The sequence below is a fragment of the Aethalodelphis obliquidens genome, unplaced genomic scaffold, assembly GCF_003676395.1.
Source record: "Aethalodelphis obliquidens isolate GAN/ISIS:26980383/991018 unplaced genomic scaffold, ASM367639v1 scaffold16, whole genome shotgun sequence".
NCBI classification, from domain to species: Eukaryota; Metazoa; Chordata; class Mammalia; order Artiodactyla; family Delphinidae; genus Aethalodelphis; species Aethalodelphis obliquidens.
In genome coordinates, this window is record NW_020837960.1 from 10,585,688 (window position 1) to 10,606,156 (window position 20,469).

Consider the following 20,469-nt stretch of genomic DNA (forward strand, 5'->3'; position numbering starts at 1 on the left):
TAGCCACATTACCAGTGCCTGGAAGATTCTCATCAAGGGGTGGAGGTCGCTCCCAAGTGTGGTGTTTTTCCTGCTTCTTCAAGAGGGAGCGTCTTCCCTCTTTGGGGCATGAACACCATATAGGGACTTTGAGTCTGGAGGACCTTCACGGCCATCCTGCCCCTTCCCTCCCTGGCCTCACTGGTCCACAGTGGCTGGCCTGGTACCTCTGTTCCCCTTTATCCATTTGTAGCAGTCAGAAACACTGGGGAAGAGTCGATGTGAGAGTCAGCTTTCTACAGAGGAGATAGGGCTTTGTGAATGTCAGAAGTTCTGCCAATGTGAGGTGGCATAATTACGTTTCAAGTGGCAGAAGAGAGCAGAGACGTGGTAAATAGCACGGTTAGCCCAAGATTCCCCACTGCAGTTACCCTGCCAAGCCCTTAGATGAAACTTTATAAATGAGTACGCTAGCTCAGAACACTGTAAAATCGGGCTCTTTATGAAGACTAATATTGCTGTCATAGGGCTACTTTATGAAAACCCGAAGGGACCTTTACCTAGAGCAGAAACTTCCTCATTTAAACCGTGAAGGTTAAACAATAAAAACTAATTTTCTATTCCCAGCATAGCCATCGCCCTGCCGGGAAAGCATCACTCTGCTTTAGGAAAACAAGGGCACCGTATTCTTTAGCCCTTCGGTGGGTAGAGTACATTACGTGTGTGCAGAGACATGTCTTTTCCAATCAGCAGACTTCTTTCTGGTAGAAATGAGCCCTCGCTGACTGTACTTGGGGTGGAAGGAGGAGGCCAGTCCACATTTTTCTTGGTAAAGCTCTTTCTTGAGAATTTCCAGAGATGGTCGTGGGTTGGTGGCTGATTCAGTGAGGAGACAAAGAGATGAGGGGGCTCAGAGCGGGGTGCATGAGGGCGGGGGAGATAGCATCCTGTGGAGAAGACTTTGGCTTTGAGAGAATTTTTTAAATCAGTAGTTCATAGTAAGAAATAAAGAATTTTAGGGACGAGAGGGTAAAGTTACAAATTCAAGTCTCTCACCTTCAGGATTAGGGGGGCTTATGCCTTATCTACCGTCTCCCCAGCCCCGACACTTGCTGGACCCTGGGCCCCTCCTATCTCCCCCTCCCCTCCCCTCCCCCTCCCCTGTGGGGATTGGCCGGGAGCTGCCCTTCCCCCTTCCCAATGCTCCTGCCCTTTCCCTGCTGGTGCCCGGTGCCCTGTAGGGCTCTGCTCCAGGGGATCTGGGCTGAGAAGCACAGGCTCCACTCTAGCTGAATGACATGTATTTAGGTGACAGAACCTTAATGTCTCCTGCTCTTAAAGTTCTTTGCTTTGAGGTGTTTTCGAACTGTCACCATTGACTCTTCATGACAAGCTGGGGGGGGGCCTCCAGCTCCATCCAGGTGCATACAGAGTGTTCCCGCATGTCCCGTGGATTGGAAGTTCCACGTGAGCTTTCAGAGAGCAGGCAAGCGAAGCTAAGGCGTCAGTTCTAATCCTGTCTCTTCAGTTGCTCCACAACACCTGGTGTCTATTGTTTCGGTGCCTTGTGAGCCAAGAATGCCAAGGGAAAAAAAATCTTTACAATTAAAGCTATCGATAAGACAGTAAGACATTTCTCCAGGGGAGCAGTTGTACGCCAAGTCTGCCTGGATGGGAGGGCAGGAGACCTGCAGACAGAAATAACTCTAAGTAGTTCTGTGTGGCTTGAGTGTCCAGAGTGTCCTCAGGGGTGATGGAGTTTGGGGGTGCAGGGGAGGAATAGCTGGAGAGTCTGGAATGGTAACCAGCCTGGTTGTGCAGGGCCTTATAAGCCCAGGTAAGGAACGTAGACTTGTTCCTGAAGTCTGCAGGCAGCCCCTGGAGGGTTTTCAGAAGAGAAGGGACTTCACTGACAGAGGAATGGATAAAGGAGATGTGGTATATATACACAGTGGAATATTACTCAGCCATAAAAAAGAATGAAATAATGCCATTTGCAGAACATGGATGGACCTAGAGATTGTCATACTAAGTAGTATTTGTAGTATTGTCATACTACAAATGAACTTATTTACGAAACAGAAATAGACTCACAGACATGGAAAACAAACTTAACGGTTACCAAAGGGGAAGTAGGGGGAGGGATAAATTAGGAGTTTGGGATTAAAATATACATACTACTATATATAAAATAGATAACCAACAAGGCCTTACCATATAGCAGAGGGAACTATATTCAATATCTTGTAATAACCTATAATGGAAAAGAATCTTAAAAAGAATCTATCTATCTATCATCTATCTATCTATATAATTGAATCACTGCTGTGTGCCTGAAACTAACACAACATTGTAAATCAGCTATATTTCAATAAGAATTTTTAAAAACCTTTCAAAAAAGAAGAGAAGGGGCTTGCTCGCATGCGGACTTTCTGATGCTCACTCTAGCAGCAATGGACCAGTTGGAGGATATCAGGAGATCAGGAGAGGAGGTAGGAGGTTATTATTGGAATCCTAATGAGAAATGATGAAAGCTTGAAGGAAGGCAGTGGTCCTCTGGCTGGAGAGGAGAGGATGGATTTCTGAGCTATTTACAAGGTGGAAGTCTGCAGGATTTCTCTGCAAGATTAGGAAACTGCCTATTCATTTTCAGAAGCAACCCACATGTGGCATTTATGTGCTAACTCAGCTGATGAAAACACTATTCTTGTAACTAGGTTGGAGAAGAATTACAGGAAGGGTATCATTCAGATGTTAAAATGAATGCATTACATATGTTAACAGTGTATGAACCCTGTATTATATCTGGCAAACGGGGTGTTAAATCCTTGTTCAACCAGCCAGATGTCCCTGCAGCTGCTACTGGGATTGCAGGGGGAGCCAGCCACCTGAGACCCCAGGTAGGAGCTGGTGCCAGTGGTTTCTGGAAGCATCTGGCTAGACAAATTGTTTCTCCTGTGCTGATTGACAGGTCCCACATGGATCACACAATTCACATCACAATGAACAGGTGGGATTTTCAGTCTGATAAGGCCAGACTCCAGGAACTTGACCTTTTTGCAGGGAATCTTTCCAGCTGGGAGTGTCCTCAGTGCAAATTTAAATCTATTTATACATATGATTTTGTAAGACCAAAAAAAAAAAAAAAACACTTCAGTCAAACAAACTGAGGCCAATTTAATAACATTCGCTCTTGAATTGCTATGCTGTCAAAGTCTTGTTTGGGGCAGTTATCCAGCTGAGTTTGCAAAGGCTGGCTTAAGCGTTTGCTGTAAATGTTTATTTTTTATTTTTTTGGCGGTACGCGGGCCTCTCACTGTTGTGGCCTCTCCCGTTGCGGAGCACAGGCTCCGGATGCGCAGGCTCAGCGGCCATGGCTCACGGGCCCAGCCGCTCCGCGGCATGTGGGATCTTCCCGGACCGGGGCACGAACCCACGTCCCCTGCATCGGCAGGCGGACTCTCAACCACTGCGCCACCAGGGAAGCCCTGCTGTAAATGTTTAAATTAACCTGGAGCAAAATTCCCATAATTACTCAAAAGAAGTTGAAAGTACTGATAGGTGTTTATGTTTATTCTTACGGAGTACAGTCTCTCCTAAGTGGCTTTGGTATATCAAGACTGAGCCAGTTCTGGGATGTCTCCCTCCTCCCTCTTTTGAAAAAAGTTCCCAGAATATATATATTTTTAAATGTTGAGCCTTCTTTTAATTTATTTATTTTTATTTATGGCTGTGTTGGGTCTTCGTTTCTGTGCGAGGGCTTTCTCTAGTTGTGGCAAGTGGGGGCCACTCTTCATCGCGGTACGCGGGCCTCTCACTGTCGCGGCCTCTCTTGTTGCGGAGCACAGGCTCCAGACGCGCAGGCTCGGTAGTTGTGGCTCACGGGCCTAGTTGCTCCGCGGCATGTGGGATCTTCCCAGACCAGGGCTCGAACCCGTGTCCCCTGCATTAGCAGGCAGATTCTCAACCACTGCGCCACCAGGGAAGCCCCAAAAATATTTTTTAAAGATGTCCAAGGGAGCCTGTCCCAGCAGTCTCCCTGTCACACTCCTGGGAATCGTACTTCTGGGATGCTGAATTCAGGAGAAGTTAAAGAGAAGCAGTCCTAGAGACCACAGTTACACAATCATATTGATCTTTTGTGTACTTTCTTTCTTGGAGGAGAAATTGTGAAATCCCAACATTTTTTCTATGAGTGAAATAAGAAGTCGAAATTTAAAAAAAAAAAGGAAAGAAAAATCATACCGGTTGTTTTCTTGTCTGTTCAGATGTACTCGGACAGCAAAGACGAAAAGTCAGTGCAGTCTAAATAGGAAGATACCACAAGGAGCAGATTTTCAAATGTTGTGAAACTTCCGCAACTCTCTTGTTTTTAGACTTTGGAGTTGGGGGCAAAACGGCAGTTTCAAATCTGCGAGGTCTGGCTGTGGGAGCCCAGGCTTGGCAATGTTAGACAGTGTCCACTAGGTGGCAGTATGTCAGAGGATTTCTTCTATCCTTGAACTGGCAGCGATTGCTTTGGCTGTCTACCAGTAGGTCGGTTTTCCTTTTTGTCCTGTTTTGAAGGGTTAAATGAAGCTCTCATAATTTAGGCGCAAATTATGCTTATTTAAGAAATGCCTAAATTCGCTGAAAAGCCTGCTTGTTACAGTGTGACCATAAATAAGTTCCTTCATTCATGGGATTTTTCTTAGTAACTTACAGGTGATCCTAATGGTCATGAGTAGGTTTTGGGAATCAGGGGGTGGTTCTCTTTGTCCTTGCATGTGACAGATGCTAAACATGCTTTATTCTGAGAAGGTAGATCGCTGATCTTCCTGGGGAGCAGGGCATTGGGTTCTATTTAGTAGCTTTCAGCCAAGAGAATATCACACAGAGGGCTGTCTGCCCAGCTTTCTCACCCTGGAAACTGTTTCTGGCTTCTGTTGGAGGCTCTTTGCTGGGAGGTGTATCAGAACCGCCTATACTTCTTTATGCAAAGCTGTGGGCATTCTGAGAGTGTAGACAATATATGAGTGCACTGAACGTGCATCCAGAGAGTTAACTTTTTTTTTCTAATTTACAGCTGGATATAAAATAAGATAAAACACATATAACATTTTTTAAAAGATCTCTTTCATGTGAGTAATTTGTTCAGAGGAAAGGAGTTAGGATGTTCTTTGTAGTGTCTTCCTCAAATTATTAATAGATGAATCAGAACTTTCTGCATTCAAAGAAACCAGAAGCAATGTCTGAATGATTCCATTTGGGACTAAAGAACTCTGCAAATTTTAAAACACTCTAATTAATGGGACAAAAGAAGAGGACTACTGTGGATGAAAATAAACGTAAATGCAAAGCTTAGGAAATAAATGGAATTGTCTGTTGGGGTGAAGTTTGGGTACTCCTTTAGAAGACTTTCTTATAATTTTGAAAATTAAAAATATTAAGGGGCCATTCAAGAGAAAACTGTGCTTGGTATGTACGTAGCAAAGTATCTGAGCTTTGAGAAAAATGACCAAACAGAGTGGCCCTGCTCTGTGGAGTGGCCTTGCTGGAGTCACATTTGGAGACGTGAGGCCCCCACGTCCAGGGCCCTCATGGCTTACTTCGGAGGCTTCACCAGCCGAGCTCTGAACCAGTCTTGGCAGGTTCTGAAGCCCCCTCCCCAAGAATTCTGAGACCATATTTCCTGATGTTGAGGTTTCTTTTTGTCAGATCCCTGGTCAAGGTGGGTCTCCTTTCAGAGTTTCTACTTCAGGGAGGGGACCACCCTCTAAGAATTTCCTGACAGGTATAGAGAGGGGAAAAAAATTCCTTCCCTCTCCCCACTTAGGTTCACCAGTCGGGGCCCTGTAAATTAGACTGACAAGAGATAAATTATAAAAGAAAAGCATACCAATTTATTTAATGTAAGTTTTATGTGACGCAGGAAATGCATCATTAGGAAATGAAGACCCACAGGAATAGTTAAGCTGAGTGGTTTCTATACCCAGTTTGGTGAAGGGTGGAAAGGTATAGAAAAATGAGACAGGACAGGACAGGACAGGGTCTGAGCTCAGGATGGTAAACTGGGGGAAACGGAGCAAGGCCTGTTGCTTCAGATTCCTCTAGGCGTCCTCCCGTCTTAAGAGATGAAGATGCTCCTTTCTTCCCAGTGGTAAGGCACTTCTCCCGTGAGGGTCTGTGACCTGCTTCAGGGGAGAAGGACAAAGCCAGGTAGTCCTTCCTGCCTCTGCCATTTCCCAGAATCCTTTAGCTTAAAATATTCCACTTGCCAAAGCACCATATTTGGGGGTAGCATGTCCTGAACCCCATCCCAGGCCACTGATACTTTCCTGCCAGCTTCCAGGAGTAGGCTCGTTGACCACGTCTTGTGAAGGGGGGTGGGCTGATAGCTCTAGAAGAGGACTGGGAAGGTAGGCTCAAGCCCCAGAGTTATTAGGGCATCCTTATTCTCCCTTGGCCTCCATTTTCCAGTCTGAAAAGTGAGCTTAGTAGTAGTTACCCAGCCTCTGATTCTAACGTGAATCCAATGGGGTAACACAAGGGGAGATAGTTGGCTTTTTGCTGGCTGCACATGTAAGGGATGATTTAATTTTCAACACTTGGAATATATATAAATCGTGAGGATATAATAAATCTAGGACTAAATAGAGCTGTCGCCAAGCAACCATTCACGGAAATGCTCAATTAGTAATAATGTTTCTCAACGCCTGCTGCATATTAGAATCACCTGGGGAGGTTCTTGTAAAAAGCTACCAAGTCAATATCAGACTAATTGAGTTAGACTGGCTGGAGTTGGGCCAGGGTACCCTAAAACTGTAGTCTTCGAAGAATGTTATGTTCCTGGTTGATATCTGTGCACATAAATAACAATGATCTTGAGTTCAAAAGATTGGGGTGGGGTAGGGATATAAGAACAGATACCGAGACTACATTTTTTGTAGCCTGAGGCTATAGACACATCACGTACTTTGTTTTTCATGTGGAAACTTCCCTATAGGTTTCATGAGAGGAATTGCAGTTCTTGGATACCCAACACTATATAACATGAAAGCAGCATTACCTCATAGGCCTTTAGCTCAAGTTTTAATTCATCTTGGGTCATGACACACTTTTTTTTTTTTTTTAAGCAGACATTGAAAGTGTTTCTGAATGGCACTGGTTATTGAATTTTCTTGAAAAGTTTCCGTGACAGCTCTGACCTAGCACCTGCTGATTAAATGGGCAGGAGAAGTTCATTCCCAGGTAGGAGAGAACAAACTCTCCCTGCCCACTTAATCAGTGACTTTTGTCTGCTGCTCCTTTGGCCTGGTCTCAAGCTTCAAGAAAATCTCAGATGTGCTCATCTCTGAAATCTTTTGGGATGTGAGAGGGATTGCTCTTCTCAAATGGAGGCCCCAGGTCAGCAACACCAGCTCGTCTGTTAGAAATGCAAATTCTCAGGTCCCGCCCCAGACCAAGCAGATCAGAAACTGTGTTTCAACAAGCCCTCTGGGAGATTGTGCTGCATGTTCAAGGTTGAGAACCACGGAGCTAGCAAAATGGATCTTACCTTGTTTTTCTCAATAATGTGTGCTTTTCTCAATAGAAAAGCACCAAGCAGGCATTTGTAGGCATATGTCATACTTTGCTTTGCTTCCTTCTTCCCTCTCCCCTCTTCCTTCTGAGGATGAGGCAGATCGGGGCTAGAGGGAAAATGAGGGGTAGCTTTAAATCTCTGAAATACTGTCATCCAGGCACCTAGTTTTGTTTTTTTTGCGGTACGCGGGCCTCTCACTGTTGTGGCCTCTCCCGCCGTGGAGCACAGGCTCCGGACGCGCGGGCTCAGCGGCCATGGCCCATGGGCCCAGCCTCTCCGCGGCATGTGGGATCTTCCCGGACTGGGGCACGAACCCGTGTCCCCTGCATTGGCAGGCAGACTCTCAACCACTGCACCACCAGGGAAGCCCCAGGTTCCTATTTGTTCCAATCTTTTAAGAGATAGTAATCAGATAAAGTTACATTATATACACATATATAAGTATATAAAGAGATATACAATGTCTAAAGATATATTGTATCATAAATGTATAAAGCTATATACAATGTTTAGTAAACATTGTGTGTGTATATATCTCCATTATAAATGTAAAAAGATATATACAATGAATAAAGATACACTATATATATACTATATATGTAATGTATTATGTATTTATAAAGGTAAAAGATACACTGTGTATATATAAATGTATAAAGGTATACACAATGTATAATAGGTACATTGTGCATATATAAATCCCTGTTGTGAATGCAGGGAAGACTAAACTAGGAAATTCCAGAAATCAGGGTACCATTGGGAATCCAAAGATCATGAGAAAAGACTTGGGAGATTGGCAGTCAGCAGGGGAGAGAAATAAATCTTGGATGGAGTGGGGAGGGGAACAAAGCCTGGTAAGGGCCACTGCATTGCACAACCCAAAAGAGCCAGCCATCATTTGCCTGGAATTTCCTGCAGAGATGCTCCCAGGGCTGTGCAGGGCAGTGCCCTGGGTCAAAGGCAAGGGCAGGAAGTAGCCTTGGATGAGGCTGTAAAGTTTCCTTCTAAACGTCAGTCATGCTGTGACTTCTTTAGGATGTTAGAATAGGTAACTGAAGACAGCTGTGCTATCCTCCAAGGGTCTTTAAAAATAGAATTGAGGGGCTTCCCTGGTGGTGCAGTGGTTAACGGGGCTTCCCTGGTGGCGCAGTGGTTGAGAGTCCGCCTGCCAATGCAGGGGACACGGGTTCGTGCCACGGTCCGGGAGGATCCCACATGCCGCGGAGCGGCTGGGCCCGTGAGCCATGGCCGCTGAGCCTGTGCATCCGGAGCCTGTGCTCCGCAATGGGAGTGGCCACAACAGTGAGAGGCCCGCGTACCGCAAAAGGGAAAAAAAAAAAAAAAATAGAATTGATTCTCTTCTCTCTTGGGGGTCTTGAAGGCAGAGAGAAGAATCAATGTAATTTTACCACTAGAACTCTTCCAACTGTTAACAGTTAAGTTTTCTTATAGCCTCTATCTATCTAACTATCAGCTATCTCAAAGCCCTTCTCTCCAGACATTCCAAGAACTTAAGCTATCTGGCCTATCTTTCAAACATCATGAGGGGGTGGGGTAGTTAGCATGGATGGTCACCCCAATAACAGAGAAATTAGGAATCTCTCCAGAGTGTTTCTAGTAGTATTTAGACGTATGGAGTTACCATACATCTGCTGAGTGCCTACATGCATCGTCTCATTGAGTCTTCACAGCCACCGATGATAAAGGTGCTGTTAATATCCTCAGTATTTGTAGGTGACTGAGAAGGGGTTTGAACTGAAGTCAAAGCCTGAAGTTCCATCCACATCACTTTACTATTTAACGATAGCTAAGGTCTTGATTCAGGTGGGCCTGCAGTTACTTATTGGACCCTTCATTGTCAGGGCTCAAATTGAGATATGCAATTACCTACGTTCTTTATGTACTTGAGTTCTTTCTTTTACTGGCTTGCACTTCTAAACTTCTATTTGTGGCAATATTTTAAGCTAATGATTGGTAATCTAAAAAGCTCTTAGACTTCCATGCAGTACTTTAAATACACTGTGACTTTTTAAAATAAAAGATTAACCACTGGAAACCAAGTATCTTTCTCTTTCTTATGGGCTGAGCGTCAACGTTATAACAGGAATTCACTAATGAAACAGACATAAAAAGAGACTCTCTAAAAATTTAAGAGGGTCATATATTCTGTGGTAATTGTTATGTTCCTAGTTAACTTCATCTCCATTTGTGTACCTGCTACAAATGTTTAATTATGTTCAGTGATTCCGTGTTTTATAATTTACATTGTCTTTTATTTCCTCTTATTGTCCAAAGTATTTTATTGGATGGTATGTGTGTAGTCTACTTTTTAAGCACATCAACATAATTCTTTGGGGTGAACTTCCCTTTATAGCTACTTAGAACATCAAGAAATTTTACTGCCTGTGTACTTCCAGCATATTTTGAAGGAAAGAGGATTAATTTATTGTATGTCCGACAGTCCTGAATTCTTAACTGCTTTATCAAAAGAGTGTATAAATAAGATTCTTTTTTCTTTTTATTGCAGGAAATGCAACATATTGTTAAATCACAACACATCAGAGCAGAAAAAGGTAAGCATGGATCTGTATAAATATTTGAAAACCCCTAGGGGGACTCCTCTTTGAGCTAACATGGCTTCTCTCATCTCCAGCCATGGTGGAAGGTTCATGGTTAGATCTGGCCAGAAGGAACAAGCCTGAGACTCAGCCCTTTGCCCATCTCACGATTAATGCCATTGACATCCCATCAGGTAAGTTCCATTTATATCCAGCCTGAAAAATATTTCAACAGTAAGTCAGAAAGAGAAAAACAAATACCGTATGCTAACACTATATATATGGAATTAAAAAAAAAAATAGTTCCGATGAACCTAGGGGCAGGACAGGAATAAACACGCAGACATAGAGAATGGACTTGAGGACACAGGGAGGGGGAAGGGTAAGCTGAGACGAAGTGAGAGAGTGGCATGGACATATATACACTACCACATGTAAAATAGATAGCTAGCGGGAAGCAGCTGCATCGCATAGGGAGATCAGCTCCGTGCTTTGTGTCCACCTAGCGGGGTGGGATAGGAGGGGCGGGAGGGAGGGAGACGCAAGAGGGAGGGGATATGGGGATACATGTATACATATAGCTGATCCACTTTGTTATACAGCAGAAACTAACACACCATTGTAAAGCAATTATACTCTAATAAAGATGTTTTTAAAAAGTCATTTATCAGCCCATCTGAATACTCAGACCTATTCTTAGCCTGTTAGCAAAATTTTGAGAGCCCTTAACTTCTAGACCAGAAGAAAGATCATCTATTTCCACATCATGGAAACAGTGATTCTCGATCGTGCCGGAATGGACATCATCACTGTATTCGTTTTCAGATCATCAGAGTGAGTTTATTTTAAAAGACTGCTAGTTGAGGTTGCATAGCTGGGGAGGATAACCCCGTGTTATACTCATCTCTATTTTTCCAAGCAAAAGTTGACACATCCCCATTGCTGGCCTGTGAGGTGCATGGATTCCTGCAGGTAGTCATATCCTCAGCCATCTCCTGCAGAGTTCCAGGCAGGAGCTCAACAGAGTGATGTTTAAGAGGCAATAGCCCTCTAGAAAATGAGACATACTCGTTCTCCAGGGACTTACCGTTTTTTTCTGGCTAAGAATTTAGCTCAATAGACTGGAGACCTCATTATCTTTTGGAAATGAGGAAACCCAGAGCTCTGTGTCTCCATCTACCTAATGTACCAGTGATTTCCATCATATAATCCCCACTGGTTACTTCACATCGGGTTAGGTGAGCATCAGAAAGGTCACAAAGAACATTATGATGGAGTGACAATGGAATTTAATTGTTATTATTCTTACACCATTTATACACACACTTTGTATCAGGCATTTTGCTCTGTATTCATTATCTCTAAACCTTACTACAACCCTGCAAGGTAGTGATTATCATTCAGATTTTGCAAACAGGGAAACCATGGTCCACCTAGTGTTAAGTTATCTGATCGAGGTTACAACGTGGCAGGATTAGAAGTTGAATTCCACTCTAGCTGATTCGCAAGTCCATGCTTTTTATACTACAGGTTATTACATAAGTATCTTGTGGCCTGTTGCCTTTGTCAGAGGGGAATAAATTCAGAGCGCTTGTGTTCCTCTTTTCATGAAAGAAGTAGATTAATGTGGTTTTAATAGCAGGGCGTCTCAAGTCTGCCGGCCTGGGTTTGAGGTCCCACCGTACTACCTGGCTGGGTGACCTTGTGCAAATTATTGGAATCCTTTGTGTGTCAGCTTCTTCATGGGGATGGTAACAGTTTGTACGTCATGGGGCAGCTATAAAGATTTAATGAGGTTATATACTAAAATGCTTATATGGAAGTGGGCCTATAGTAAGAACTTAGTGAATGTAATTTGTCATTATTTAAAGTTTAATTAAATCATTTTATATATTCTATTTCTTGTTTTACAAAAATGATTCAAGGCAAGTTCTTCTTAGAGTTAAAAAAAATCCAAGTTTTAGTAGCAGTTTTGAAGCTACTAATATAGTATGGGCCACAAAGGAATTTTTCCTGACTACAGACATAGAAAGGAGAAACCAACTCTTTGATTTTTAGATTTTCCTAAACTATCTATACTGTCCCAGATATTGGCTTCATAAACAAATTCTCCTCTCTCTCTCTCTCTTTCTGTGTGTGTGTGTATATGTGTGTGCCCTATGGTGGAACTACACTAATTTTCTGAGTGGAAAACTATTTTGCATGTTAGCAAAGGCAATCAAATTAATACTGATCTGTCAGCTGTGTGTGCGGTAGTCTGCATTTATCTTTTCAGTTCATTTTAAATGGCATATGATAAATACTGCATTAGACCGTGTGCCAAAGTCTATTTGGCAATAGCAAGCATGCTTTAGTTACATAGCTCTCCCTCCAGGCACCTTGCATCAAATCATTGCCAAAAAGAAGGCAAAACTCCTGGTTATTTTATGATGGTTATTGAGCTTGAGACAGAGTGAAATGAGTGAGTGTATGCTTCTGTTTAAGAAAATAGAATTTGCTCCTCTGGCTTGGCCAATGACTCCTTGAGTCCATTTATCTCCCAGTTTGGATACTTCAGAGGAAGATGGCTTTAATTTTGCATGTTCATTCGGGGCCTCTGTTCCATACTTATTTGTACTTATTTACACATAAGAAAGAAATCAGAATCTGCCTTATACTGACTGTGTTTCAAAGCTTCTCGAATAAAATGCATTGGGGAGTATTTTGTGAGGTCAGGATTCATGGCTTTCTTAAGGGCAGCTCAGGCTAAATGTCTGGAGAGACTTCTTCTCTAATGTCTAATAGCAGTGACCCTAGGGGCTGGGGCGGCTGGGGCAGCTGAAGGTCGTCTAGTGATGGAAGCCCAGGCTTGCTGTGTGAGGTCCTCCAACCTGATAGGGGGGCTGTTCTCATCTTTTCTCCCACTATCGCTATTCATGAGCTCTCCAGTTGACACTGACGGCTCTTCTCCCTTTTCCTCTGCGTGCTGTGTGCATTCCGTTCTTTGCTCGAACAGTCTCCCTCGATCACAATCCTCTCCCTTTTCTCAGCCCGTCCACATTTGACCCAAGCCCTCCCTGCCCTCTGTCACTGGGCTGAGTTCACGTGGTCGCCACTAATTTCTGCAGCTTCCACTTGGCAGGTGCTTTAACTGAACTTCAGCCATGGGCTGTGTGACCTGCAGAAATGAAAAAGTTATAGTTTTCATTTGGTGTGCCCATTTCTTCTTTTCTCCTCTACAAAGTGCCTTGAGGGTATACTGCTTGATGCATTTCTTAACTGTGGATAGAGTGAATGCCCGTAGAAAGCACCATTCAGATATCTGCTAAATGACGAAATTGATCAGCGAATGGATAAATATAGGCATGTTTAGAAGGATATAAGGACACTTCTTCCACTTGACTTGAGCTAACAACAGGAGTGGTATGCGGTCAGGGTTTCTGTGTTCTCCTCTCTCTTTCATATCCTTCCCTGCCTTTCCTGGACTGTATCTCTGAGCCCTTGGTCTAACGCTAGCTGATCCAACCTGTCGAGAGGGTAGACGTCACCTTAGTCATTCTGCTGCTATCTGTTAAGGGCCGTCATAGGAGATAAACTATAAGACCGATAATTGATTGCATAAAGGATTGAATACAAGAGTGGGGGAAGAAGGAGGTAACCATGGGATGGTTTGAGATAGGAAACACCTTGAGTTTTTTGTAGCTCTGTCAATGGACTAGGTGGCTGTTTACCAGCCTGGAGAAGTTACTTTGCTAGTGTTCATGAGGATGTGATGCATAGAGTCTTACAGTCTCATTTTGACTCACTTGGGACCATGGAATGATATTTACATTTGGGATGCTTTAATTTAGGATGATCTGAGGTAGGACCTCCGATGAAAGAGGGCAGGGCGCTGTGCTGGGTTCTGGAGGCAGCAGCGCCTGTGATGGCTTCTCAGGCGCGCTGGGGCGCCCTCTTGTGGATACGATATGCAGTTCAGGAAATCTGTCCTGTCCCTGAGCACAGGGATTGAAACCATTGGCTTCTTTGCCTTTGCAGGCATGTCTAAGGATGGGGGGTTGCCCCACCATAGCTTGGACCCCGCTGCATTTTTTTTTCTTCCACTTACCCTACCATCTAGTTGGTTCTGGAACAGCCTGGTATTGAGGTCCCCAGACCATATCCCAGCTGCCCAGTAGCCCTCCAGGGACAATAGAACATTATCCTATTTGTGGCTCTCCAGAGTAAGATATAGGTGTTCAGGTTTTCCCAGGATTCAGGCCAGTCTTGAAAGTTAGCCAGTGTGGGTTTCTGGTTCTACAAAGATCTCCCAAGGACCCACTCTAGGCAAAGTGTTGTCAGCTCTGATGGATCCGTGGAATCCAGTTTAAGTCTAAATTCCGTGGGGGATTTCTCTTGGGTGACAGGCGGCAAAGAACTTCTCCCTGGCTGCAGAAACTACTCCCCACCCCATTCTGAGACTCCTCAGCTCTGTTTTGCCTTGTTGAAATCCTAGCAGATGACAAGCTTAACTTAGCATAAGTGTTTACAAAATCCTCTGGAGGAAAACTCTGGACTTTCCACAGTATAACAGCTTTTTTCCCACTAGCTGACATCTTTTCCAGTTGGCTAATAGGTATCCGTATAAATATAAATATTTGATTACTGAGGTTTATCATGGAGGTAGTCCCAATTTTTAAAGACCTAGTAAAGTACACTAAAGACCTGAAATATTCAAAGCGTTGGACACTTTGCTGACTAAGAAGATTTTCTAGAAACTTCTGCTGCTCCAGAAACAGTGACATGAAGATCGCTTGTCACATTTCAGGTGTGAGAAGGAGCTAAAGGAGAGTTCTGGTCTAATAATAGAAGAGGTTTTACCATCCTTTGGGCACAAAGGATTGCATGAAGTTGTGAAGCTGGGGAGTACAATGCCAAGGATATGTTCTTTGTGAACTTCTCTGGGGGTAGCTTTTCAGTCGTGTGACCTTGGGAGGCATTTGGGCTATTGGAGGAGGGGAAAATCAATGGTGATGAGAATATAGAGTTTAAGAGTTTGACTTTTTGGTCCAAGTTGCTGTGACCCAGATTTTCAGCTCCTTCTATATACCTCTCTCCGTGAATTAAAAGAGAAAGTGGGGTCACGTGGAGTGTGGATATTCTCTTCCTGTACTTGTTTCTTGCTTTCTTGTTTCAACTGCCGCTGGCTGATTCTCTTCCTTCAACCTTGAATGACCTTTATGTTTCTGTTGGCCGAATTCCTCCTTTAAGTTATCAGGCTCAGTAGCACAGCAAAATCGTTCTTGAGCCCTCTGGGAGGAAGTAATCTCTTTCCTTTGAATTCCCATTGCAATATCCACACCTTTCTTATCAGGGCCCGAGCCTTGCTTCCCGTCTGAACGTATATCATACTTATCCCTTGTGTACTATAGGCTCCTTGAGGGCAGGAAAAGTGAGATTTTGTATTTGTCCCCTCTCAGGTGCCTAGCAGTGAGCACAAGTACTTCTTAATGTACTGGTACTCCCCTTTTAGAAAATAAATTCTGAGAAATTACTCTCCCACTGGAACAATGACTGTTACAGTAGGTCTTTCTCCAACCTCATAGAATTGTGAGGATGTCCTTCTCCTTGAAGGGGTGGGTTTTACATCACGTGCCTCTCTTTTCCTCAGGTTCCCATAAAGTGAGTCTGTCCTGCTGGTACCATGACCGAGGTTGGGCCAAGATCTCCAACATGACTTTCAGCAACGGAAAACTAATAGTTAACCAAGATGGCTTTTATTACCTGTATGCCAACATCTGCTTTCGACATCATGAAACTTCGGGAAACCTCACTGCGAATTATCTGCAGCTAATGGTGTACGTCACCAAGACCAGCATCAAAATCCCGAGTTCTCATACCCTCATGAAAGGAGGAAGCACCAAATACTGGTCGGGGAACTCTGAATTCCATTTCTACTCCATAAACGTTGGGGGATTTTTTAAGCTACGGTCTGGTGAGGAAATAAGCATTGAGGTATCCAACCCTTCACTACTGGATCCAGATCAAGATGCAACGTACTTTGGGGCTTTTAAAGTTCGAGATATAGATTGAGCCCCATTTGATGAAGCGTTTTCACGTGTTTCCTAGGATGTATAGAAAACTTTACAAACAAGCCAAGAAAGATATATGTAGGTGTGTGAGACTACTAAGAGCTATGACCCACAGGGTACGAGAAGACCCATGCCTTTGACTCTGTAGGGAGCGAATGTATTTACAGCCAATGGGAGATGTTGGACTCAAGGTGTGTTACGATCTAAGGGTTTTCTTACACAGTGGTTTTTAAATTTTGTAATGAATTCCTAGAATTAAAGCAGATTGGAGCAATTATGGTTGCCTTTTTGAAAAACTGCCTTTGGGCTATGGGAGGGGTTAATTCTCTGTCTCTAATCCGTGGTTAGGTGCCACGATGCAGCTGAAGTGGAAAGGGGGTCATCTAATTGCAAACTGATGACCATCTGAAGGGTTAAATTCTTTTGAATTGTTACATCATGCTGGAACCTGCAAATAAATACTTTTTTCTAATGAGGAGAAAAAAAATATATGTATTTTTATATAATATCTAAAGTTATATTTCAGATGTAATGTTTTCTGTGCAAAGTATTGTAAATTATATTTGTGCTATAGTATTTGATTCAAAATATTTAAAAATGTCTTGCTGTTGACATATTTAATGTTTTAAATGTACAGACGTATTTAACTGGTGCACTTTGTAAATCCCCTGGGGAAAACTTGCAGCTAAGGGGAAAAATGTTGTTTGCTAATATCAACTGTATGATACTTCTTCATTCTTTTTAACTTAATAGATTTTTCAGACTTCTCAAGTCTATTTCCAAAAAATTAAAATGGATGCCTTGAATAATAAGCAGAATGTTGGCCACCAGGTACCTTTCAAATTTAGAAGCTAATTGACTTTAGAAAGCTGACATTGCCAAAAAGGATACATAATGGGCTACTGGGATCTGTCAACAGTATTTATATAATTATCGAACAGGTGTTTTTTTCTACAGGTGCTGCAAATTGTAAATTTTTTTCATGGAAAAGTTATCAGTGGCTTATAGCAAAAAAAAATTCCATTTTTAATTTAGTGGAAGTTATTTTATACTATACAATAAAAAGATTGCCTTAGAATGTTATTTTTTTTTTTTTTGGTATGAAAATAAATTTATAGGAAAACCTGCCTTGTGATTTTGTGCTTCTCTTTTATGTCTGTCTTGCTCTGTGATCCTTTCTCTCCAATATGGTAATGTGGCTTCTATCTTTCCAAAGGTTACCCGGAGAAATGCAGATTTAATTAAAAATTAGGAACCGATTCAATTAAATTGCTGAACCTTGGAATTTGAAAAATAATTTACAAGGGATTTGTATGCAAGAATGTAGCTGATAGAACATAGAGGCTTCACCACTCAAAAAAGAAAAGTTTGTTATGCCTATATCGTGAGAAAAAATAGTGCTTTGCACAAGTTCATAAGGCCCTGCAGAACAATCATTTGACCTGGAGGAAACCCTGAACGTTGTATCTCTTACTAGTGAAGAAGCATTAATAGTGGCTGGACGCTTGTCCTCATGGAAATTTACGTGAGGGAGCCATCTAGCCCATGTTGATTACTCCACACGAGACAGAAGGAAATGAACAGCTTGGGAAGACACAGGAAGCTATAATTCAAGACACTTGCCACTTGTGGATAAGTGTTTCTTGATGGTTGGAACAGGATAAAAGGAGAAAAATGGCAGAGGTTACAAAGAAAAAAAACTGTCAATTCTTTTTGGGGGTGGGACTTGATCATTGACCAAAATACACCTGTTGTTTTCAAACTATCAGTAAATCTGAGGTAGATTCGTACAAAATGTCTGTTACATATCCCAATTGCTGGTCCCAAATATTCTTTGTTCAAGGAAAAATTAACTTTGAGGGGCCACTGGAGAATTTCTCTACTCTCCACTGACACAAAATCTTGTTACATAGAGAGCCTTATTAGCTACCCTGGCTTCTAGGATATGACTCTATCATTTCCAAAGGTGAATAACATTCATTCATTCATTTGCCTGTTTGCTGCACATTATTTATTGAGCATCAACTATGTGCTAGGCACTGTACCGGGCACTGGGGATACTACGGCACTCCTCTTGCCCTGCAGGAAACTTCATTTCAGTGGGGAGCCAGCCTTCTAAGAGTGTGGTCATCTCCAAGTCTTGGGCATCTACAGAATGCTGTAGGAACAGAAAGGAGGCCATTGAACCCAATAATGGGGATCACAGAAGGTCTAGAAATGAAATCAAAACCGGATAGGAGGTGGGCTGAATATCCCTTCCCACGTTTAACTCAGAGGCAACTAACTTGCAGTCTCTCAAAAATGAGCTAAAACACAAGGCCTAGGGATGGAAAAAACCTGGAATCTAGTAAGAAAATACATGGTGGTACTTTGTTGCTGAGCACAGGGTTTCTCTAGTTGCAGTGAATGGGGGCTACTCTTCATTGCAGTGCGTGGGCTTCTCATTGCGGTGGCTCCTCTTGTGCCTGAGCACGGGCTCTAGGCACATGGGCTTCAATAGTTGTGGCACATGGGCTCAGTTGCTCCGTGACATGTGAGATCTTCCTGGACCAGGGATCGAACCCATGTCCCCTGCATTGTCAGGTAGATTCTTAACCACTGTGCCACCAGGGAAGTCCCAGAAAACCTTTCTTATCTGTGCTTCACAATAAAATCCTTTGAAATTTGTTGTGCACTGTTAATATCATAGCCTTTAAATTATTTTTAAAAAGCCATAATATGACATAATCTTGTTTCTATAGGGGGCTTAGGGAGATTTCTGTGGTTATTGGTACCCCTGGAAGGAATCAGTCATTTAATGTCCTGGGTCTACCAGAATACAGGTCCTGACCCAGAAGTGGTAGACCAATTTAGTCCACTTAAATAAATCTTGAACAGATATTTTAAAATATTATTTTTAAGAGAGAAGAGTGATGAATATGTAAAGGCAGAGAAGGGAGCTGCTGGTGGCAATATTAAGCCTCCTTTTGGCTGTCCTGAACAGTTCAGATCTGGCCCAAACTTGCATATCACTCAGTAAAAGGACTCCTGAAGTTCATCAGAACCCCCGTAAATAGCACAGCAGCTCCCTTTCATTAGAGGAAGACACCCCTTAGGAGCCAGATCTCTACGGATGCCCCAGGGGACAAACATGAATTCCTTCCTGGCACACAGAGCAGTAAATATACTCTTTTCATCTCTATCTTCTTACATTTCAAGTGCCCCAGCCATGAGCCCCTCCAGCCCACCCAATTTGGCTCTGTAAAATGTACACTGCAGTCACCAGTCTTTCAAAAAAAAAAAAAAATTCCCTTCTTATCCCAGAAAAGGGCTTATGAACTATAGTACATCCAGTTGTCAAAAATCAAGTCTATTCATGCATTTTCATGCACTTTTCTTTGCCTTGATCAATGATTAAGAAATACCTGCATTTGTTTCTTCTCTTTTACCAAATCCATGCCAGCATTAGTCCCATGGTTAAAAATTACGAATCGGGCAGTAGTAAGACATGCTTCTTTTCAGGTTTTGAGAGCCTCCTATATATTGAACACTATGCTAGGCTATTTTCTTACATAATATATTATAATCCTCACTACAATTCAATGTAATGACTGTTATGATCCCATTTTATAGACTCGTAAATAATAAGTGACATCTGGAGTGCGCGCGTGTGTGTGTGTGTGTGTGTGTGTGTGTGTGGTATGTGTGTCTATTCTAGTGATTCTGCTTCTCTCCTTTAACCTTGACTGATATACATACTCTCCAAGTCAACTAACGTGAGTATCCAGTCTAATAATTCATTCATTTAACCAAGAGTTATTTAGCACTGTTCTTTGTGTTTTAACCAAATCTAAGACTCAGTTGTCTCTTGTCTCCTACCACTTTTGATTGTCTCCTAAGTCGTGGTCATGCCTTCCAAGAGGGGTGTGAGCTGCTTCAGTACCAGGGAGGCTGTTCTCTGTGCTTCTCTTGTACTCCCAAATGTGCCAAGCAGATAAGGGAGGGGGGCAGGTGAAAAGAACTTGAAACAGGCTTGTTGAGTACATGACTGATGAATTCACCTGTGTCCTCTGTCAATCGTAAGCATCCACAGCCCAACTTGGGTGTGTATCTCTTAACAGCCCCTTGAATTTTGGCCCCAACTTCCTGCTGAGGCTACACAGAATGGGGTGAGTGGTGGGAGGGGGAATAGAACCAATGGGGCCACGTTTATGCGTTTTTTTCAGGTGTAGTGCCTTACATCAAATTCCATGGCAAGGAGATACAACAGAGTGGAAGCAGAGCAAATTTCATGTTTTGAGATCAGAGAGCTGGTCTTGTCCCTGCAATAACTGTCTCA

At 42.9% G+C, this 20,469-nt stretch overlaps 1 protein-coding gene across 1 annotated transcript in view; it reads left to right on the forward strand.

Annotated features, from left to right (window-relative positions):
- TNFSF11 (TNF superfamily member 11) overlaps positions 1–17,241 on the forward strand; it is a 35,611-nt gene extending 18,370 nt beyond the window's left edge. Inside the window, exons 3-5 of the mRNA XM_027116779.1 lie at positions 10,071–10,116; positions 10,197–10,295; positions 15,731–17,241. Of these exons, the coding sequence (XP_026972580.1) occupies positions 10,071–10,116; positions 10,197–10,295; positions 15,731–16,152 (567 nt within the window). The 3' untranslated portion in view covers positions 16,153–17,241. The remainder of the gene's footprint in view (positions 1–10,070; positions 10,117–10,196; positions 10,296–15,730) is intronic.
- Positions 17,242–20,469: the final 3,228 nt, after the last annotated feature.